This window comes from Poeciliopsis prolifica, unplaced genomic scaffold (assembly GCF_027474105.1).
Source record: "Poeciliopsis prolifica strain line A6 unplaced genomic scaffold, Auburn_PproV2 SCAFFOLD140, whole genome shotgun sequence".
Classification (NCBI taxonomy): Eukaryota; Metazoa; Chordata; class Actinopteri; order Cyprinodontiformes; family Poeciliidae; genus Poeciliopsis; species Poeciliopsis prolifica.
In genome coordinates, this window is record NW_026562515.1 from 306,687 (window position 1) to 329,665 (window position 22,979).

Genomic DNA, 22,979 nt, shown 5'->3' on the forward strand with positions numbered 1-22,979 from the left:
GGATTAATGAACAGTCTGTCCTCGGCTGCCCTCAGATAATTCCCACACATTCATCAAATCTCCAGGGCATGGATTCCACTAATTCCAGCAGCATTACCATAATGGGATCTAGTTTCATGAGCAGGTGTGACAATCGCTTGTATTTTACATGGCATTTTTCTCAGTTGTTGTAAACATGCTGACGGTTTTGGATCAGCATTCAGGTCCAAATACGGCAGATGAGGGATTAATCTCTGCTGCAGAGCCATGAAACCTCCCTGTTCCTCCTCCAGCTAAACCTGAACTCTGCATTTTATCTTCTCCACAGGGACGCAGATCCGTTTTCAGTCATAACTCTGACCCGTGTGTGCGTGTGTGTGTGTGTGTGTGTGTGCGTGCGTGTTTTTCTCCACTCCATTCCACCACCCATGCTGGCTAATCCCTGGATCCTTTGAGTAGGACCATGATTTGTGGGACGGTGTTGCCAGGGGGAAGGTGGTAGCGGTGGTGGCGCTCGGATCCTGTTGGAAATGACAGCTGAGGAAGGCGGATTGGAGCTCGGGGACCAGAAAAGCAGCAGAGGCAGGAGATAGCGAAGAAAGTGCCGCACTTCGCCGTTTTCAAAGGGTGTGTTTGTGTGTGCTGGAGAGCAGCTTTTAGCCTCTCGGCTAATCATTTGTCATGGATCTGTGTGTGTGTGTGTCGTCTTGAAGCTAAACGAAGCCGAGTGTGCGTGTGCGGATACACGCATCTGTACGTGACCGTGGATATGTGTTTGTTTGCTAACATGTCAAATCTGACATGTTAGCTATAGTGCTAATTTGCCAAAGCTACTTGGCTAATATCCTAAATTAGCTCTTTCTGGGTGCCGCCTGAATGCAACATGTCCAGTTGTGTGTTAGACATTGTAGATATTTTAGCCCTCTTGCTACAACAGTTCAAGATCATTTCTTGTATGAAAGGTGTAGTAGGTGTGAACTGTTGGACGGCAGGTAGGCTAATTTTTGTCGGCTAATAGCTTAGCAGCTGGCTCGTTAATTGACCCAGTTTCCGGGGGCAGAGGCCGAGTTCGCGTTCCATCGCGACACAACTTTGTTTACAACTTTTCTCCCCCGTCCCCTGATTATTTAGTTACACTTTTCAACCACAGTTTCCCATGTCAGACCCAACGCCCTGCTTTAAACTCTGAACGTTCATTTAAAAGTTTTGTTTTTGGACCTCGTTTAGCTCTGGGTCCATTTAATCCGCTAACTCCGTCAACCGTCGGCTCACGTGCCCGGTCTGCGCTGCGGGGAGAATTCGCGTTTCCATAACAACGTAAACAAACTACGGTAAACCAGTTTGAAGACGTAAAGACTGCCCGTTTCATTTAAATTACACTTTGTGTTAATCCCAGAGGGAAAGCAAATGTTTCTGTCACTTTTCTAAAATTTTCTTCATGGAGTCATCGTACATGTTGATGGTTGTGAGCGGGAACCATCTCCTGTAGCGGTCTGTGTTGCAGTGAATCGGAAGAAACCTCTGACCGAAGACACTTTGTTGTCAACATTTTATTAAGAATCCTTAGAGTATTTTTTTATTATAGATTTATTAACAGCAAGCCTAAAGATATGTATGTAAAACTAATTTAATTTGAAAACGTATAACAAATTTTTAATTATGCAAAGATCATGTTGAGGTGAATTTAAATCATAGAGTTGGTTCATTATTGGTTTGAAAATATTAAGTACTATATTACTAACATACAGCCTTAGTTGTACTTTAGTAACTCAAATTTACTTTCTCAGAAAATTAGAAGATCTTCTAAGATTAATTTTTTTTAATGCAGATATCATGTTATGACCTACTTATGGCTTATAACATCATACAGAAGAAAGCTGATAATCCACAAAGAGGATAATCCACAGTCTAGTGCTGCACCCAAACATATTCACAGAAAGTTTAGTGGAAGAAAAAAGGTAGTAGAAAATGTCACACAAGCAAAAGCGAAACCTGCATAATTGTGTAATAAATGCATGAATACTCAAAAATTGACTTTAGTTTGACCTGTTTATATTGCCTTGAAACTTTCACAAAATTCTACTCTTTGTTGCTCTTTGCCTGTTTTTCACAGAAAAATTTATTAATGTTAAAAAAAACAACAACTATAATTTGCCCAGTACTATAACCTTAAATACCGGGAACCCAGACTCACTGATACTGCCATTCACAGTTAAAATGCCTAAACATTGAGAATACAATTAAATGCTGGGATTCAAACTCAAACTTGAACCATTACGATTGAGCCAAATCACAAAGTTTGCAAAAATCTTCCCTCCTTCTATTAAAAAATGAACTATAATAGTCGGTCATACGTCAAAATAATCACAAATTTTTTTTAACACATTGTGATTACAAGGTTGAGTTGTTTAAAGAAACAGAGCCTTAACTTGTATAAATATCACAAAACTTTGTTTTTATCTGAGTCTCATGATTAACACCAGGCAGCACATAACAAGTCAAAAGAATAAAAGCTCTTTATTTAGATGGCGAGAAATTCATTGTGTTGTTTTGGTATGTAGAAATTCTCAGAAACTGTAACCATTCATGTAGAGTCAAAACCTTTCTTTTAATTATTTATCCAAAAATGACTAAATGAAACTATGTAACCATTTTGTGGCATATCAACTTACTTGGTAGTTGAGTGTTTTTGATGAATTTAAGCAAAATGACCAGCAAGTTTATAATATTTAATTCAAATGAACAAATATTATTTATTAGTTTGAAAAACAATAAATGGAAACTGTAATTTTTATTGAAATAAATAAAAACTGTAATTAATGGGAGAAACAATTTTTGTCTTCCATCCTCAGGGTTGCTGAGATGGAGTCGCTGATGAACGCGGTGACGCCGCGCTCGCCGGCCCCCGTTAAGAAGCTGTCCGAGGTGGACTTCCGCTCAGGGGCCTCGCTGGAGCAGCTGTCGGCCCAGGTGTCAGAGCTGGTGCTGCTGGAGCAGGGGGAGTTTGGAGACCAGACTGCCTTAGAGGTCCACACTGCCAAGGACTTCATCTTCAACATGCTCGGTGAATAAACATGCAGTTTATTTCTCTTATGCAACTTTCACACATTTGTTGAAACTGTCACCTTGTTGTGGCGTTATGGATGAGGCTAATATTCTGCCTTCTGGGAACAACCAATCAGAGGCAAGAGGCGGGTTTTAGTGCTGTCAATCATGCTAAATGCGTGCTGCTCACACTAAACATGTATCAGGGTATTCACGAAGTTGATGGATAGCGCTAAGACCCGCCTCCTGGCTCTGATTGGTTGTTTCTGGTGCATTTCTTCAAATGACAATAGGGAGGATGTGGAGGAGATCGATCTTTTCACAGATTATCATAGCAAACTGTCACAAAATGGAGACAGGTTCAATAAATATGTAAAAAACATATTTTTAATAAAAGCTACATAGTGCAGCTTTAACGTCAGGTAATGGAGAAGGACTCAATGTAGTTTTTAGGGCAATGCATCCTGTTGTTTATTATGTAGTAATCAATCGTTTATTTGTGTAGCACATTTCAATAACAAGGCAGTTCAAAGTGCTTTACATTATAAAAGCACAAAAAAAATTAACAACTGAATCGTTATACATCAGAATGTTGTTCAGTTAACTCCTTGTAAACAGTTTCTCCTGTGATTTTTGGCTTTTTCTGGTCAATTTAAGAACAAAAGAATAAATCTGATTGAAATTTGTTGAGGCACAGATGCTGGACTCTGAATAATCTTCAGGGTTTTACCTGCTGCTCCATAGTGGCAGGGTGAGCTTTGGTTATTCTTGTCCAGCCTTGTTTGCTACAGTTTTAAATTATTCAGTCATTGCTTTCAATGTGTAACATTTAGGTTGGTGCATGTCTTTTAGGTTAGCCACATTGTGACTGATAGAATATTAAAACTGTGCAAATAAGAGCAGGGATGTAAACAACTTTACTGAGCTGCTCGGAGGAAGGATCTGTGGTAAATCTCCTTTATGCCCCTGGATGCAATATTTTGTCTCTGACGGAGCTTTTCCATTTGTTTTTCTGTGAAGAAATACTCCATCATTAGCTTTAGTCAGCTTGATTCTGAGTCTGATCTGCAGCGTTTTTCCTTAGTTTTCCATTTTGCAGCTGGAACCCGGTTAGGTCGGGTTTAGTGTCTTTCCCAGAGTCACTTTCTGGCTCCAGAGCTAAATAAATCAACACCAATGCTATTCTGGGAGTTCTGGAAATGTCCTCTGCTGTTTCTGTTTTGAGCCAGAACAAGTCGTCTCTTTTTCTGTTTCTGTTTATAATCGGTTGTAGCTCGTGCCACCATGATGTTGCAGATGTGGAAATGTGTATTCGCTCATAAGATTTACAGTGTTATATTTATTTTCCAGGTTTTTAGGAATTTGTTTTAGTTTACTGTGGTGTCGCTGGACAAATAGAGAGCTTTGCTGCTCTGCTTTTCCTAGGATTATTTGAAACGTGTTGCAGAAAGTTGACAAAGTGATTGTCAAAGTAGATACAGTAAAAGGAAACAAATGATCCTTTATTGGCCCATTTTTCATTCGACGTAAGAGTATCTACATCTGAGATAAACACACCTGAATAAGTTGTGTTATAAAAGGTTAAACACAGTAACCTTCATATATGGAGTGTCCCGATTTGCAAAGTTCACATTTCTTGATTCTGAATTAATCTACTCTGCAAAGTTTGCAGAAAACCAATGGCTAGTTTTTGCTTTTTGTTGCAAGTTTAAAACAAAAGCTGACATATGAAAGTCTGTCCAACAGATGGCACTGTTTCTCCTTTCAGTCTTCTAACGCTCATCTTCCTGGCCTCTCTCGTGTGCATTGACATAAAGCAGTTAAACATTAAGAGACGACTTGTTTAGAAGCCGTTTCTCATGCTCAGTGTTTCCGTATCTTATTAGCTGGTTTTCCTCTGCAGTTTGCTGGTTGATGGATCACTCTTCTTCTCTCTTCCTCGCCTCACCCAGTGAGAAACGGCACATATCAAACTGTGATCCAGCCTTTTCTTTCCCATCCTCTTGCCACCGCACGCAGACACACATCACTGCCTTCCCCCTGCAGGAGTCTCTTTGCTGCTTCCGTCGTTTTCTTGAAAATCTCCTGACGGCTCCGTTTGGTTTTTGAGGCGGCTCAATCACTAGCGGCTCACCAGTGCGAAGGAGGGAACAAATAAAAGTTTGACACTTTGAACAGTTGGAAAGTTTGCGTTTAGATTCTGGGATTGTAAAGCCGAACGTGCAGCGGCTTCGATGAAAGGAAGCAGATATCGTCCTGATCTGGGGGAGTCGTATTTCAGCGCGCTGGGCTGCTCTTTTCTAAAGTTGGAGCTGCAGATGGATTCTCACTTGGGCTGTCAAGAAAAAGGCAGGAGAGGAGATTAAACTCGCAAACAGACATGGTGGTTTTCCTCACAGCCTGACAGATTCTCATGCTCTTATTTACCTCATGTTTGGGTAAACAATTTGGTTTGCCTTCTGGGGGGCTACTGTATAAATCTTTTAAGATGGAAAAGAAGAAGAAACGGATCCCCACCGGTGGAAGAACGAGGAGGAGTTCAGATGTCATCCTCTCTCTGAGCAAAGGGAAGACTCCTGCTTTCGATCAAAGCTTTCGAAGTCATGAACGTCTTTCTGTTTGGGTTTAGAAATGGACAGTTGTATCAAAAAACAAATCAAAAGCCTAAGCTGCAGTGGAAGGAGAACCAGATATGTCCAGAGGGATTTCCTCTTTCTTGTTTTTAGCAGTTTTATGCTAAAAATAAAAAATCAGGTGAAAGAAGAATCAACTTCCTGTTTTTGGGGTTTGTTTTTTTTTACTCCCAGTGAGGCAACAACACAGGTTGAAGTGTTATTAGTTGTGATAAGGTAAATTAAAAATAACAAATTCAGAAAACTAAAACAAAAAAAAACAAACAAAAAAAAAGCATAGGCCAGACTTTAATGTGTTAATTCTCTTGAATTAATTACATTAATTTTAGCACATGTTTGTTTTTACATACAAAAGTTCTGAGCAAAACCTTTGTCTCTGATTGAAACGCACGCACACACACACACAAACGCAGAAAGCAAATAGACAACTCTTCTGCTCAGCTTGTGCAGCTTGTGTTTAGACTTTACCTTTCAGGTTGGCTTCCACAGAAACAGTTTTAGCATATTTGTACTGTCACAACTTGTAGTTTTGATTTTTTCTTGTATATATTATAATGCTTGTACATAAATATTCATTTACACACATTTTCATTTTGTCCTTTGTATGCTTGAAAGTAAAGTGAAATCCAAAAAAGCTGATTTGGATTCTGAACCAGCCCAAAATGGCAACTAAAAAGGAAATTTTACATTTTTAATGAATTTTATTTACTCCAAATCAATTTGAACCTTGATCTAAATCGATAAAAGATGATAATTATGATGAGTGGATGTCTATTAGAGATTCTAATTTTGGGAAAATGACCCAACAGCTGCTGAATATTTCTGCTAAAGCCCTTCACCTCATTTAAAGAAAAAAAGTTATTTTTTATTCCAGATTTTGTCCCTTCATGGAGGCATCTTTCTGATCCAGATGTTCTGTGTCTCAGGCGTCGAGGGGCCAGGGGCCAAAAACCAACTTCTGCTTCATTATCGCACGCTCAACTAACCCTCCGTTAGCGCCGTTTCCGATTTGGGAGCACATCTTTGCTTGACAGCTGGGACAAGAAGACGAATCAAAATCCTCATTTGATCAGCCACTCTTTGTCTGTGCAACAATTTTCATCAGCTCAGACGCAAAGCCCAATCTGAGCCAACGCTGTTGTTTGGCTGACAGCAGCGTTGAGGTTTTACGGTTGGGAAAACCGGCGTGTCGGCGAATATCCCAGCAGATGCTGATGAATTCGCAGCCTCCTGTGATCAGAGACAGATCACACAGCTGTCTCTGATTGAAACGGCGAGCAGCGTGTTCGTGGCTCAAGGCAGAAGATGTCACATCTGATCCGTCGTTTAAGGATTCTTCTCGGCTCTTAATTGAACATGACTGGGGTTTTGACACCGCATGACATCGTTTGACAGAGTCTTCAATTAGGTGATTAAGGGTTTAAAATCTCCAAGTGTTCCTGAGGCAGCGAGTGAAACGATTAGCCGCTATCAGAGGATGGCGGGATTGTCTGACCTTTTGTCTGAGTGTTCTTGAAAAATCCTCCTCTGTACCTGAGATAGCTGGAAAATGTAGTTTGGGTCGTCTTCAGATTAACTCAAAAACTGTTGATTTTCTCTGTTTGAACATTTTCCAAAAAGTTGTTGGTTTTACAACTGGGAAAAGATGATTAGGAAAGCTAGAGAAGTTGAAGATGAGGTTTAATGGATGCAGAGCAGAGACAGGAGGAAGTTCAGATCAACTCTTCCATCCATCATAATGGGAATGGATGATATCCCCAACTCCAGCATCTCTCTGTCCAACTCTTTAACCCTACAGCCAAATAAAACTAAGGTTTCATTCACACCAGCCATGTTTAGTCCACTTTAATCAAACTCCAGTTCTGGGTAAATACAACTGAAAACAAACAAGCTAATGGAGTGCTAGTGAGAGAAATTATGCATTATCTTTTAACAAAGACAAAAGAGAAATCCTACAACCACTAAAACCTGACACTTCTCCGTTTTCATGTCGTTTCCTTCCATGGTTCTTGGTGCAGTGCCCCCACAGGTGAGGAGGGGAACAGGTTTTTCAAAGGGTTTGGATTTTTTTGACACAGAACAGTGAAAGAGAACTGCAGCAGGTGAAAATGTAACAAATGTAAGTTTGGTCCCCAGTTCGACCAGGTTAACCTTATTCAGGGTTTCCTCCAGTGTACTTTAAGCCTGGCAGGCCCCCAGGCTTAATTTGCCCTCCCCACCAGCCTAAGTGTCATTAATTGACTTTAAATTTTTTTATTATTTTATACACCAGTAACAATGACAGTAAAGAAGGGGGTTAAGCTAGGTTTAGCATTGAACTGGGTTTGAGGGGTCTGTTGGCTTCACATGATTTTATTTCCAAATTATGATGCCAGCTAGTTCACCTCCAGATTTTGTGACTTTTAAAAAAAAATTAACACAAAAACACAGTTATGCTGTTAGGATGTACTGAAAATCAATGAGAAACAGTCTTTAGTCAGAGGCTTTTTGAGAGTCAGTGCAACACTGACTGCTACTGGATGTACTTCCTGTCCACTGAATTACTTGGTTGATGAGAGACGACAAAATTTAATTTCTTTTATAAGAGAAATAATTCAACTTACTTCCAGCTCAGACGTCTCAAACTCTTTTTGTGTTTCTGTTCTTCCATGTGACATCTGTATCGCTTGTCTTAACATCCAGTTTGTCATATTTATGCAGAGAATCTGAAAAAGTAGCCAATTGAGACCTGGAGAACAGCTACCGTCTGCAAAACAGATTCAATTAAAGAAGTCAGGGCCAAGAGAGCTGCTGTAAAAAGTCTCAAGCCGCTGTGGTTTTTCTCCACTTCGCTGATAATTCACTGTCATTTAGCGACGGGTAAAACGGCGGTATTACTGTGATCAAAGCAGCAAAGAGGAACCAAAATGACACCGACGGCTTCCTCTCTGCAGGTGGTCCAGACACACCACGTCTGTCATTTCTCATCCCGATCTCACTTACACACACACACACACCCACACACCCGCGCACACACACACACACGCACACACCCACACACACTGAGCAGGCCTTTTAGCATTAAAGCATCTGTTTATGAGCAAATCTTCTGCCGAAGTGTGAAATCATAAACAGTGAGGTGACAGAGAAGCTGATCAGTCTGAATTAGACTGGAGATGGTTGAACTTAAGTCTGGAGGTTTATGTTGCATATTTTTGTTTAACCCGGTGGTCAGCATTCAAGAGCCAATGTTGTAGCTATTAATGTCGAGTTTTCGTAAATCATAAGCGCCGTCAATTTAGTTTTTTCTTCAGGCAGTTAAAATGTACTTAAGTTAGTCTGAAATTAAAATCTGTCATTTTAATTTGTTGTGATTACTTTGGAGACTTTTAGACGCTCCCATAAATTCAGGGCTGTTCAAAGTGCGGCCCAGGGGCCATTTTTGGCCTTCAGAATGACTCTTGGTGGCCCTTGATCGCAGCTCATGTAGTTGAAGCAGATTTTTAAAGGATTAAAATGGAAATATCCAACACAAAGTATTCGTCCAGTATTTCTACTTTTAATTTAATTTATAGTAATGGGGACAAAAACGTTCTGATTCTTTGACTAAAATGCCGTTTTGGGCAACTTTTCAAAGTAAAGCAAGAGTAGCCATATTCTATCCTTGTGTTAAAAAGACACAAAAAAAATCATAACCAGATGAAAACTTTAGCATATACTGTACTGTTTTTTTTTCTGACAAAACTGCAGGGCCGTTTTTTGGTTTTAAATCTACAACTTACACATCCCGTCTGCAGAAGTTGGGCTAGAAGTCGATAATCAATAATCATTAGTTGCAGCCCAGGTCTAAAGAGTCTAATGGAAATAGAGAATTTCCCTCTCCAAACAACAAATATGAAAGAAATGCTTAGTTTTTAGTTAAAGTATGGATGTTTAGAGTAATAACTGTCTTTGCTTCTCACTCTGAGGTAAATCACGCAGGTTTCTTAGCGATCACTCCCTGGCGGATGCTTGGTAGTTAAATGGAGGCTGTAAAAATGACGGCTGTAATGTGAGTTTAAATTCACAGCAGTTCAGTGTAACGTATGATTATAATTTACTGAAATTCTGCCTGGGTTTCCCTCTGATGGGACACGGAATGACTCTTTTGGGCCGGGAAAGCGTCCTCTCCTGGAGACGTGCATCGGTTACAGGATTAGGGTTAATCCGTGGCTGTGAAATCAGCCGGGACCGGCTCCATTTTCCACATTCAGTCGGCGCTGGGAGTGTGTGTGTGGGTGTGTGTGTGCTGGTTTGTCCTGCTGACCTGTTTAACAGTTTTTAATTAAAAAATTGCAATTTCTTTTTTAATATTTTTTGGAAGAACTTCAAACTTATAGCAGAAAGTGTGGCGCTTGCTAATTGATACGATTTTTTTAATTTTCGCTCCACTCAAATTGAAGCTCTTTTCTTGGCTATTTGACCCAATTTATTAAAGGCTGATTAAACTAAATAAATCTGAGCAGACTCTGCTACAAACCTGCTGAGCTGTTATCTAATGTCCACTCTTCCTCTTTAGCTTTCACCCTTTTTTTCTTAACTTCTTTTAAATATTGCAAATTAATGTGAAAATCTGGACACTTCACTTTATCTCTGTCATCGGTGTAAAAAAACATCACATCTGCTCTCCATTGCTGCTGTAGTTAAATCTGGTGTGCAGTTTTATCCTAACTTTACAAATTAAAGTTTAGGAATAGATAGAACTATTCCTAAACTGTAGAAACTCATTAAACTCAATGAGTTTAAACAACCAGCAGCTGAAAAAATAAAGCGCAAAACCATTGACTGTAGAATGACTTCATTTTTCCTCATCACTGAATCTATTGCTCTCTTTAAAGTAATTGGAAATCAGAAAATTTCTAATTATGAGAAGGTCAAAGATTGATGGTTGGAGGCCTGTCAATGGTAAAATAACCAAAAAGCGCCTGAAACTAAATTAATTCAGCTGCTGTTCTTTATCCCTTAGACTAAAGACAAAAGGTTGGTGTCTTTGTCAAGATCTTAATCTAAATGTCTCGTCTTTGCTGTTTTTAAATATAACTGCTATGTATCATCTGTATCAAAGCGAAATAGAAACACTTTTTTTTACGCATTACGCCATTTTGTGATCAGCAGCAACTCTCATATTTGTAGCCACTGACCTCCTTGGATGAAAAGCGCTTTAATATAAACATAGTGTTGGTATGAGGAGAATTAAATATTCTCTAAGTTTGTTTAGAAGCAGCAGATCGTCAGCTTTGATGAGAGTTTAAAAGTTCTCCTTGGGTTTGAAATCAGTTGCGTAATAAACACCAGAAGCTGTTCGTTCACCGCTGGGAAAATGCAGTTCATTTTTCAGAAGGCGTTTTTCTTTCTTAAAACACCTCTAAAGCTCTCCGGCTGTTTTTATTCAAAGAAGCAGAGAAGACAATGTCCCGCTCATTAATTCTTATTTCTCATGCTCAGATGTTAGTTTAAAACTAGAACCACTTTCACTCAAAGCTCACAAGTGTTTGATGTTTGTCTTAGATGCGGAATAAAATCTGACTCTGTGTTGCTGAACACAGCTGCTGTTTCTGCAGAGAGAGAAACAGGAAGCTGTGGTTTAGACTCCTGAAGGAGTTTATTCTCAGTCTCTGGATGTTCCTCCATTTTTATTTTGCTCCATTTGATTTTCCCTTTAGTGACATGCGGTCAGGTGAGGCCATCCAAACAAGTTAATCGCTGCATTAGAAGTGAAATGGATGCCAACAACAAGAGAATCCCCAAATTCCCCCAACTTGAAAGCCCTCAGGGGCCAAAATTACATTTTTATCTCCATTAATAAAAATAGTATAATTGTGAATTCTTCCTTTTTTACATCCACAACAATAAATTAAGATACAAATATTTTAATGAAACAAACTTTAGTATAACATTAGCCTTGATCTTTAGTTACTTAACTTTTTGTGCTATTTTTTTTGTTGGTATATAAAATGTTTTGATTCTGAGGTGTCCAAACTTTTTGCATCAAAGACCAAAATCACCAATTTGAAATTCCTCAGGAATCAAAATGATCTTTCACTCTCCAACTAAGACACAAAAATGGTGTTGTTGTTCTTCCTCATTTATCTGAACAACAATAAATTAAACAATATTTGAATTAAACCATCATTTGTATGACACTTGCTTTAGTTTTCACAGTTATTTAACTTTTTGGACCAATTATTGACCTTTTTTGTTGGTTTATAAAAGATTTTGGTTCATTTCCTGCAACAAAAATAAACCTTTTCTGTGTTTAGTCAAATGATAGAACTTTCCATGAAATTAAAACATATTTTCTGTTGAAGAAGATTTGATTTATCCATGACTATCCGGGACACAAACCTTTAGTAAGCTAGCTGCAGCAATGCATTTTAAGCTAAAGTCATGGCACATTAACAGTTGTTTACATGCTGCACCTCGTGGACCACAGTTTGAGAAAGATTGTTCTAAATCCCCTCTGGCTGATAAACGTCCTTCTCACCGTCTCTCCCCTGCATCGTCTGCCCTTCACCTCCGACCTGAAGCAGGTATCTGTCGCCTGTGGACCTCTTCTCCGTTAGATCAGGCTTTCTTCTCGGTTCTCTCTTTTTAAATGGGCAGAGATAATTTACTCCAGGGAGGTTCCCACGATCCCAGAGCCCGAAAAGTACACAACACCGCTAAGTAGTCATGGAGGGATTTGGAGATTTGGGTTTCTCTGATAAAGTTTACAGAATGAAGGAAAGAATGGTTTGGGACTCTGGGGAGTTCTGGTACTGGCAGGATTTAAGAAGCAACAGGAAAATGATTCGTCTCTTGTCTCTTCCAGATGCTTCATGTCCCGCTGTGTGAGGTTTACTGGAACGAGCTGCTCTGACGGCGATACATTATTCATAACTATGTTTTGTATTCAAACTATTTATCTCTGTCAGAAAATGAAGCTTTTTTTCAGTACAGGAGCCCAGAACGGACAAACAATGGGCATGATTGTTTTATTGCCATCATTGGTTCGTCTGTAAGCCCCAGGGATCGCTGTTAGTTGCAGTCTACAACTTGACCAGCAGATGTCACTAAAGTCTAATATAAAAAAAGCTTCTTTTAGTTGAGCCTTAAGCAGCATAAAGTTGGAAAAGAAAATTAACCAAACTAAACCACCTAAACTCATTTGTTAACAGGGAAAGCAGCTGCTGGTCAGTGAGCGGTCCTGCCAGATCTGTGTGACCTATGACCTTTGGTGAAACTATTCTCTTCTGCCTCTTCTGCTGAAATCACCAAACTCTTAACTGTTTCTCTCCCCCCTAACCCTGCCAGGTTTGGTCCAGAAGGTCGACCAGCGCCTCCCGGTGGCCAACGAGTACCTGCTGCTGTCCGGCGGCGCCCGGGAAGGCGTCCTGGACCTGAACCCGGAGGACCTGGGCGAGTACGCCAAGGGGGCCGACTTCGACCTGGACTTCACCCTGCTGGTTCCCGCCCTGAAGCTGCACGACCGCAACCAGCCGGTGACGTTGGACATGAGGCGCTCGCCGCCGTGCCACTCCTGGCTCAGCCTGCGCCTCTGCGACTCCAACGTCCTGTCGCGCTGGAGCGTCTGCTGCCAGGAGGAGAGCGGGCTCCCCGCCGAGGAAGACGAGGAGGAGGAGGAGATGGGTGAGAGAGAGAGTGTGAAAGACGGGCGACTGGAAGGAATAAACAAAGATGAAAGTGTTGCTGCAGATTGGATTGAGCACATGTTTTCTTCTGATGCACGATGCTGTGATGCAATTTCAGCTGACAGCCCGCAGCAGACGGGCCGTTTTTCACAATAAAAGCCCTCAGAAAGGTTTTGAGTTCAACTCATGAAGCAGAGCTAAGCAGTGGAAAGTGCAAGATAACGCAGCGGTTTGCAGATTACTCCAGAAAATCAATCTGCCGCACGCTGGTGAGAGCGGAGGGGGGCGTAATGACATTTATTGATATGATTCTGTTTAAGTTTTAGCAGTTTGGGACAAAGCGTCAGCTGGATTTTCTGGATATGTAATAACATTTCCCACCAGATTTCAGGGAGCTGTAATTGTCGAGGCAGGGGAGCTGATTAAATCAGGCTCAATGACAGAAAGTGTCGCACCAAATGTGTCCCTGAAGGATGAAAACATCCACCTGGGTCGATGGTTCCTAGTGGAATAATTAGATTTTGACACCTTTCGCAAAAGTGTTCACACCCCCTGAACCGACACATCCTGTCATGGTGCAAGCCCAAACTTTGATGCTCTTTATGGCATTTATTTGACAAACACAAAGTAGTGCTGATTGTTAATTGTTAAATAGAAGAAAAATAACAGAGTTAGTGAAATCTATCAGCTTTGGTAATCAATTCATTAGTTCTGCACATCATCTAAAAAACAAAACTTTTATGTAAAATGAACTTTTTTGAGCTGAGTTTCATCTGTCATCTGATTTTGCTTCATGTCACTTTAGAGTAGGCATGAGTAGTTAAAAGCAACAGTTTATGGCAATAATTTGGCTAAAAGGCTCAAAAATGGCATCCATCTTTAAACTGTCATTCTGAAATCAACTTTTCGAGCTTTCATGAGAAACCCTTTCATCACCACGGTACCCATTCAGCTGTCCAAAACGTCTGGTTGGGCCTAGCCCCGCCTACTGGGAGCAGCTCCTCCCGACTCAGTTCCTTCAGACTAGCCAGTAGCAATTAGCAAACACCTCCTGAGCTCATTGTAGGAGCTGCTTCAGTGAAACGCTGGTAAAGAGTTAAAGGGTTGATAGAGGAGCCACGTTGTAATGACTTTCTGAAGGCGGAGTTTCAGAAAGAGCTGGAGCTTCTTAAAGAGACAGAGACACAATTTTAATTTGCTATATTACTAAGAAAATTTTATTTTAAGTCATATTCGATACATGCAGCATCTTTAGTTACTTGATTATGCTATAAAACAGCACGATGTGACTGGAAAACACAACAATACCCTGTTAATTAGTTTATGGGAAATATGAAAATTTTTATGCTCGTCTCCTCACTGAAAGGTTTTCCGGTAACTTGCTGCTCTGCTGTGCAGGTAAAGGCTCCATCCCGTCGCTGGGCTCCCCTCAGTCCCTGGACGGCTGCTACTTCTCGCCCAGCCTGGTGGCGGACTGGTTCTGGGGGGTGGTGAGCGAGGCTGTGGAGGAGCTGAGGCGCAGCCCGCAGAGAGGCATCCCGACCCCGGAGCGGCTGGAGAGGAACGGACCCCTGACCACCATCATCCTCCAGGTACAGAGCCGCTGCTGCTTCCTACATTGAAAATATTATTAAATTAAATAGAAAATGGGGAAGTCTTGTTCTGAGATTCAACGACCTCCATTGTTTAAATTCCTCAAGGCAGTTTATCAAAATTATATTTTACTATTTAACGCCATCTGCACCGGCCAGATAATTATTTGTGTTTGCAACGTTTAATTTACTTTTTAATTTTAAATGTTAAAGTTACTTCTCATCTGTTTTGGACTTTATCTTTTTTCCCTACACTAAAAACTTGACACTAAATAGTTTATTTATCCATTTCTCTTTGGTATGCATCTTTTACTATCTTAAGTACACTGCAAAAAACAAAAACAAATTTACAAATATGTTTGGTCAGGTTTCTAGTGCATCTTAGCACAATTAAAAAAAAGACAAGTCTTACTTAAAAGGAACTTTTTAAAAAGATATAATGGTTGTTTTAAGTCAGTAATTTCTTCAAGTTGATGGAAAAAGTTCTAGTTCTATTGGCAGATTATTTAACTCATTATTTAACTTACTTTTTGTGCAATCTTTACAAAATATTGACTTAAAACAAGCTGCTATAACTTTCTGAAAAGTTATCCTTAAGACAGTTTTATCTTATTTCATGTGTACTAAAATATTTGCTCTAGGAACTAGACCAATATTACTTGGTAAGATTTTGTGTTTTTGCAGTGTAAGTACATTTTAGTCAAAAACATTCATAATGTCGTCCTCTGAGTCTGATTCTGGTTTCTCTCTGTTGGTTAGTTATTTCCTGTGCAAAATGTTTTCTTTTGTTGATGTTTATTTATTTGTTTCTTTTAACCAAACCATCTGTCATTTGACCATTTTGTTTTTTTTCTGCTTAATTGTCTAAAAGCAAAGGATGTAATTTATCTATTGTGCTTATTCCAGTACGTTTGATTTATGCTGACTGTCCAAAACAAATTAAACATAAGCTGCAGAACGAGACTTTTTTTAAAATGTGATCACTCAATTCCAACAGTTCTGTGTGGGCGTTAACAGGGCGATGAAAGTGCGTGTGTGTGTGTGTGTGTCCTTCCTGCAGGCGGGCTCCAGCAGGGTTCTGTACGACCTGCTGCCGGTGGTTTCGTTCCGGGGCTGGCCGGCCGTGGCCCAGGGCTGGCTGACGGCCAACCACTTCTGGGACGGGAAGATCACGGAGGAGGAGGCCATCTCCGGGTTCTACCTGCTGCCCTGCTGCTCCCCGCTGGGCGGCCGGCCCGACCGCGAGTGGAGGCTGGCCTTCTCCCGCAGCGAGGTCAGGAGACGCCCACGCCGTCTTTCTCACACCAGATCCATCAATGTGTAGATCACAGCGCTCGAGGTCGGGAATGTGGTCGTTTCTGCTTAAGCTCTGCAATCTAACGTTTGATTAAATATGGAAAACATATTTACAGTTGAGCAGATATTTTCATTCACCTAATAGAAAAACACCTGGACATATTAAAACCAGATAAAACTTCAATTGTTTATTCTTGCCAGATGCTTAAAAACTTAGAGAACATTTTTTCTAGAGATGTTTGTTTTGTTAAAGTGTTTGAGCAGGAAGATCATTTACCTTGACAAGATTTGACTGATTTAGTGTCATTACTACTTATTGTTCCTAATAACTCAACAACAGATAAATCCATGTAATCCAAATAAAGGCTGTTTTATATTTTCTATGTTAACATTATTGAAATTGGAAGATTTTTTTTTTATTTTCTGCAAAATGTCCTTTTTTTGCATTACTTTATTCGTCCATTTGTGTTTCTAAAAAACCCCTAAGTCTAAACCTGTTCAAGGAAGCATAATAGGTCACCATTTGTTCACTGACCAGTCAGATAAGTAGGGTGTATGCGAGACGCTTCAAAATATAAAAAGCACTTTTTTATATTACCACAACACATTATTAATATAAATGATGCCAAATAACAGTGAATTGAAACGGTTGTTTTGTCTGTAATGTGATGGAAAGGCTAGAAACTAACCTTGAAAAGTTCTTGAATTTTGCTGAGGGAAACTTGTGCGAGTCCTGACTATAACCCGGCTCCTGCGTGGTTCTGGTCCAGGTCCAGCTCAAGAAGTGCATCCCATTCCCGATGGCGCAGGCCTTCCAGGCGGCCAAGGCGGTTCTGTCCCGCATCCTGGCCCGGCCTCGATCCGGCCTCAGCCTCTACCACCTGCGCACGCTCCTGTTCTGGGCCTGCGACCGGCTCCCATCCGCCTACCTGTCCTGCCCCGAACCCGACGCCCCCGGCCGCCTCCTCCTGGGTCTGCTGGATGACCTGGCGCACTGTATCCTGGGTAAGAACTGCCCCAACTACTTCCTGCCACAATGCAACATGCTGGAGCACCTGAGCGACGGCCAGGCGCTGCTGGTGGCCAGGAAGCTGGCCCACGTGCGCTCGGATCCCAGCGAACACCTGCGGGCCGCCGTGGACCAGGCGCAGCAGGCCGGCCAGCTGAAGAAGGAGCTGGCGGGCGGCGCCGCCAACGGACACGGTTCGCCGGGACTCCACCCGGCCAACGGCATCATCTCGCCGTCGGAGGACAAGCTGGCGCAGCGGCTGCAGCAGCTGGTGACGGAGAACCCCGGGAAGTCCATCTCGGTCTTCCTGAACCCCGACGACGTGTCGCGGCCGCACTTCCGCATCGACGACAAGTTCTACTGAGAGTCTGGAACCGGACCCTGCTGCTCCGTTAAGGCAGTATGTCACTTTTATAAAAATAATTGTTAAAACCGTCATCATGTTGTGACAGTTTCTGAGACAAATAGTCAAGATTGTTTCAGCGCAAACAAGAAACAACCAATTAGAGCCAGGAGGCGGGTCTTAGTGCTGTCAATCAACCTTGTGTCCACTCTCTGCTACAATACAGCCCATTGTGAATGCTAAAGCTAGAATTATGATGTCACTCTAAACAAAACTGGTTAAAACTGAAGAGAAAAAGAAACAGAAATTATTCACATTGTTTTAATTATGTGATTTATTTCAACAAGTCCATCGATTTCGGCAGATAAACGGTTTTCCTGAGTTGTTTTTCCGCCATTTGCACAGTTTGGAGCGCATTCATGAGGATGATTGACAGCGCTAAGGCTCTCCTGGCTCTGATTGGCTGTATTTGTTCTTGAGCATTTCTTCAAATTATTGGTCTCTCACAGAACAGTGACAGTTTTAACAAATATGTAAAAAAAACAAAAAAAATGTAAATAAAAGTTCCACACTCCAACTTTAAGTCTTAAAACCAAAACATTTCCTCCTGAAAACAGGCGTCCAGTTAATCTGCTGTTGCCACGGCGACGGTTGTCTCCTAACGAGCTGGCCTTAAGGAGACCAAACAGCTGTAGCCTGGACGTGAAAACGCCTCTGTTGGTTGTTTGTTTTTGATTGTTTGTTGGTTTTGTTTATTTTTTAAGCGAGAACCAGAGACTGTGTGTTCATGTCTGCCTTAGGGGGTCCGAACACGGCGAACCCGCCACAGAACCCTCCCGACTCGCTCCGTTTCGTTTCACATCGCAGCGGCCGACGGATGAGTCAGAAGAAAACGAGCTGATGAAACGGATTGTAACTGCAAAGTCTGCGAGTTAAGAGTCTCTTGGGTTGTTTTTTTTTTTCTACTTTTCTGTTATTTTACACTCGGTTTGTGCGACGGTTTCTTTGACTTCTCTCAGGTATGCACAAGGTTTCCTGTTTTTCTTTCCTTTTTTTAAAGCCTCTAATGACGCTTCGCGTCTTCCAAAGAGCCGCAAATGAATTGGTCTCACAAAGCAGAAGGGCTGCAATCAGGATATAAAGGTAGATTTTTCTACTTCACAGTAAATTTAGTGAGTTCATCTCTGAGGAATCAGCAGAACAAATCGACTTCCTCCAAAGACGAATGAACACTCCTTTCATTTCAGGTTTATTTTGATTCCAGGCGATTAGCTTTTTATTGTTTTGATCAGTTTAAGCTGCTCAGCAGAGAAACTTTATCTAAAAATATGATCTATTAGCTCTAAAATGTACAACATCATATTGGGATAGATAAAAAATATTAATAACAGTTTTGCCAAAAAACTCAATAGATACAGCTCAAACTTTCTAGGAAAAACAATTACATTTCTGATTGTGAAAAGTTTAAAATTTGCTAAGAAAAACTGAAATTTTAAAATTAATTTCTGTTTTTAAGAAAAAAAAAAGTACTCGCTTGCAAAGTCAAAAACTTGTTAGAAAATGTGGAAATTTCTGAGTTTCCAAGATTTGGGTGTTTGGCTTTTTTCCGGAATTTAATCTAAATTCTGAAGGTTTTTTTTCACAATTCTGATTTTTTTCTTATGAGATTAAAATCAGGATTCCAGCTTTAAATACGCAAATCACCGTTTTCTCAGAATTTTGACTTTTTGTTTTCTAATTCTGACTTAACGTTTCTGAGATTTGAGTCAAACTTTAATCTCATAGATCAGATTTTTTTGTTGTCAGTATTAACTTTTTTTCTGAAATTGATCAAATATTATATCAATGAAATAAAAAGTAATGGTACACTAATTTAATCCACCACTGATGCAGAACAGGCTCTGGTACGCTACAGAACTCTGTGCATAAGTTTTAATCCGCTTTACATTTCTTCATATATTTGCTTCCAGGTATCAAATTATTTTAACAGCTATTTTCTTACAGTTTAATTTTTCTTTGAGCTTTGGCAGCTTACTTTAAATCCTGACTGAATGGAGTTTCCCACAAAGTGCCCAGTTTCTGCTCACATCTCGGTGTTTTTGACGCATCTGTTCGCTTCACGTTGGACAAACTTTGCTTCTTTTTGAGACTCGACGGATTCGGATAATCGTCCCGTGTCTCCTCCGCTTGGTTGGTCTCTCTTAATGAGCGTCATGCGTCTTGTAAACGAGCGGATGTGTCTCCCAGATGCTGCGCGGTGAATCATTTCCCCCTCAGTGCGTTCATGCCGGTCGGACAGAGACATTCATACCTTCTTCTGGAAAAACAAACCTTTTTTTTTTTAAAGCAAAAACGCCTTTTTTTCCCTCTGTTTTATTTTCTAATAAAGAAATCTCTTAAATCTGCCAGGCGCTCTGCTTATGCTGCTGCAGAGGAATTAATTTAACCGTTTTTTACTCTGTAAATGACTCTTGATCAGTTTGACTCAGTTTTAAATGCTAACTCTGAACCAGTGGCAGAGCAGGGTACGATGGCTGAAGTGTCCGCATGACGGTGGTCGTTTATTTGTTTTCGGTGAATGTTCCCTCACTGGACTTTATTTGTAGCATCTACTAACACAGATGTGAGTACTACTGAATTATACAGTTTTTTTAACGGTAACTGAAGCGGATGTAAACCAAAGCGTGACGTTGACGCGGTACAGAATGTTTTCAGCACTTTTGCCCCCTGAAAAAACATAAAAAATATTCAGATTAATGAAATGACTAATGAAAGGATTCATTAAAAAAAAAAAAGGTTTACGTGTTGGGTTGGAGATCAGACACTGGAAATGATTGTTTATTGTTGCTTGATTTGTACGCTTAAAGTCTCTGAGGTGTTTGAAATGGTGTAAATGCAGATATGCAATCAGGTGGAGACGCCGGTCGTTTACAGACCCGCTGGAGCAGAGCGGGAATTTACTGCTGTAAATAAAAATTAAAGGAGCGGAGAGGCCGATTTATGTTCCGGTGAGCTGTTGCACGGCATTGCAGAAAGAGGAAAAAGAGGAACAAATTTCTGCTAAAGTTTTCCAGAAAGAGATTGAAAAGACAGAAATTTGCTGAAATAAACTTAGAAAATTTGGAGAACAATTTCTAGAAATTGTTTTGAAACTTACGAGTTTAAAAGAACTCAAATTTTGAGATCAATTTAACTTTTGTTTTTCAGTTTAAAGAGTCAAACATAATCTAATTTTCTGAATTTGAAAAGTTAAGTTTGCCTGAATAAATTGAGAAATATTTTGATTAATCTCTGACATTTTCTAGAAACAACCCAGGAGTTTGAAGTTAATGTGGTAGAAAAAACTCAAACTTCAAAATTCAGATCAATTTTCTAGAAAAAACTTTTTAGAGAAATTAGGGAAATTTCTGAGTTTCAACTCAGGTTTTTTTTTTCTTGAAAATGTGAAATGAATCTCCAAATTTGTTTTTTCTACAAAAAGACAGGTTTGTTTTCTGCATAAATATAAACTTCCTTTTTTTTTTTCTTTCTAATCCGCCGTTGTAGAGTCACGGTTATCATGAAACTCGCTCCATGTATCTTAAAGACCGGTTGATGAATCTGGGTTCGTAGCAAACTGAATGTATCCGTCATTTCTCTGTTTTTTAAGAACATCTGGACTCAGTCGCTCTGCTGTGTGGAAACCCAGCTCCACATCTGTCCTCATCCTGCTGGGTTCCTCCTCCTGTTTTTTGTAAAAACTGTTGCCTGATGATTCTTTTGCTATCTTTGTTACTGCTCTTTGTTTCCCGGGGGTTTATATTGATTGATGTGTGAGCTTTAGCATGAAATAAATCACTATATTTAAAGCTCTGTGGTCAGAATGTCACTGCAGTGCCGTGAATTGGCCAACAGAGGGCGCCACAGGACAGCGGTTGGCAAAGGGAACTGATCCTGGATCTGATCATCTCCAGTAAAGTTAAGCTGAGGTAAAAACACTTTTTCTACCTTTTGGACAAATAAATCTGTTAGTGGGTCAAATATAGATAAAATAATCAGCAAAACCCAGAATGAAAAGTAAACACACCCTTAAACCAACAGTTTTAGGCTTTGAGGTGAAATAAAGTTAAGGTTAAAGCAAGGATTTTATCCTTTAGCTAAAGTTTGGAGACGTGAATCAAAATCTATTTCGTTGACCAAGATTGTGTCCACTAACATTCTTATATTGTAGTATAATATATATATACGCTTTCTATGCAATAAAATATGTTTTTGCTGTAGTTTCTTTTTATTCCTTATTCCTTTAAGTTCCCTATATGATAAGAGCAATACAATAGAAACGTAACACATTGTAATCCAGATTAGATTTGAAAAGCAATTCTAACCACATGGTTTTTAGTCTGGATTTATAGGAATTCGGGAAGTTTTTTTTTTTTTTTCAGGTTTCTGGTGCTTCGTAGAAGCCAAATGCTGCTGCTCAAGGTTTGGTTCTGAGCCTGTAGAACCAGAACCAGAAGACCTGAGCAGTTCTAGAAGGCTTGTGTTGAATCTGAGTTGGACTCTGAGTAGATAAAGACCAACATGATTCCTCCATAACGCTCCAAACTGAAGCTTAACAACAGGTAAGATACTGACTGCTGATCAGTCAGTATCTTACCTGACTTTATTATGAGAATAAAGTCAAAATAGTCCAAGAAAAAGACTTAATGTAATGAGAATATCGGCATAACATAATGAAAACATTCAATATGAGAATGTAATGAGAATAAAGTAAAATACTACAAGAATAATGTTGAAATATTTAATAGAGTTGAAATAATATGAGAATTAAGTCAAATTACTGCAATAATAAGCCCAAATTAGAATGAGAATAGTCCAAATATAATATTGTTTAAGCTTCTCGTAAAATGATAATTATTCTCATAATACTATAACTTCACTCTCATATGTTCATGTTTTTATGAACATATGAACAAAGTATGAACATACTTTGAACATACAGTTCAAAGTATGTTCATGTTTTTATTTTCTTGGTTTGTCCCTAATACTGCGTCACCCTGCAGAAACATGCTTGAATAAAAACAGTGATTTCTTGTTTTCCCCAAACTGAAGCGTAACTTCCCGTCTTTCTGCAGCGGCCATCTTGTCCGCTGTCCTTTCTGTTCGTCTCGGCGTCTTCTTCTTTCTTTGTTTCTGCGTTCAGGGAGCATTAATCTCCATTACTGCGTCGCGTGTCGCCGCCTGCAGGGAGCGAGACAGGAGGACTAAGCAGGAGAGGGAGCCCAGCGTGCGCCTCTGCTGTTTGGACGCAGAGTGAGTCTCATCACCTTGAAAGTACCGACCCGTTTCTGTGAGACCCGAGTCGGGGCTAGTCGTGAAATTCGAAAACAAATTCGAATAATTGAAAGTGGGTTGGATAAATCATCTGTTCCTCCAGGTTTTCTCAAAGCTCTG

At 40.2% G+C, this 22,979-nt stretch overlaps 1 protein-coding gene across 2 annotated transcripts; it reads left to right on the forward strand.

Annotated features, from left to right (window-relative positions):
* Positions 1-271: 271 nt before the first annotated feature.
* Positions 272-21,394, forward strand: tmem102 (transmembrane protein 102). 2 transcript variants are annotated; one of them, XM_055025259.1, is made up of 7 exons: positions 272-606; positions 2,832-3,043; positions 12,969-13,304; positions 14,705-14,898; positions 15,959-16,171; positions 16,965-17,603; positions 18,164-21,394. In XM_055025259.1, the coding sequence occupies exons 2-6, from the start codon at positions 2,842-2,844 to the stop codon at positions 17,565-17,567; spliced, it is 1,548 nt and encodes a 515-aa protein (XP_054881234.1). In that variant the 5' UTR covers positions 272-606; positions 2,832-2,841; the 3' UTR covers positions 17,568-17,603; positions 18,164-21,394. The 2 variants fall into 2 exon arrangements, with proteins under 2 accessions (XP_054881234.1, XP_054881233.1); XM_055025258.1 differs by having other exon boundaries at positions 16,965-21,394.
* Positions 21,395-22,979: the final 1,585 nt, after the last annotated feature.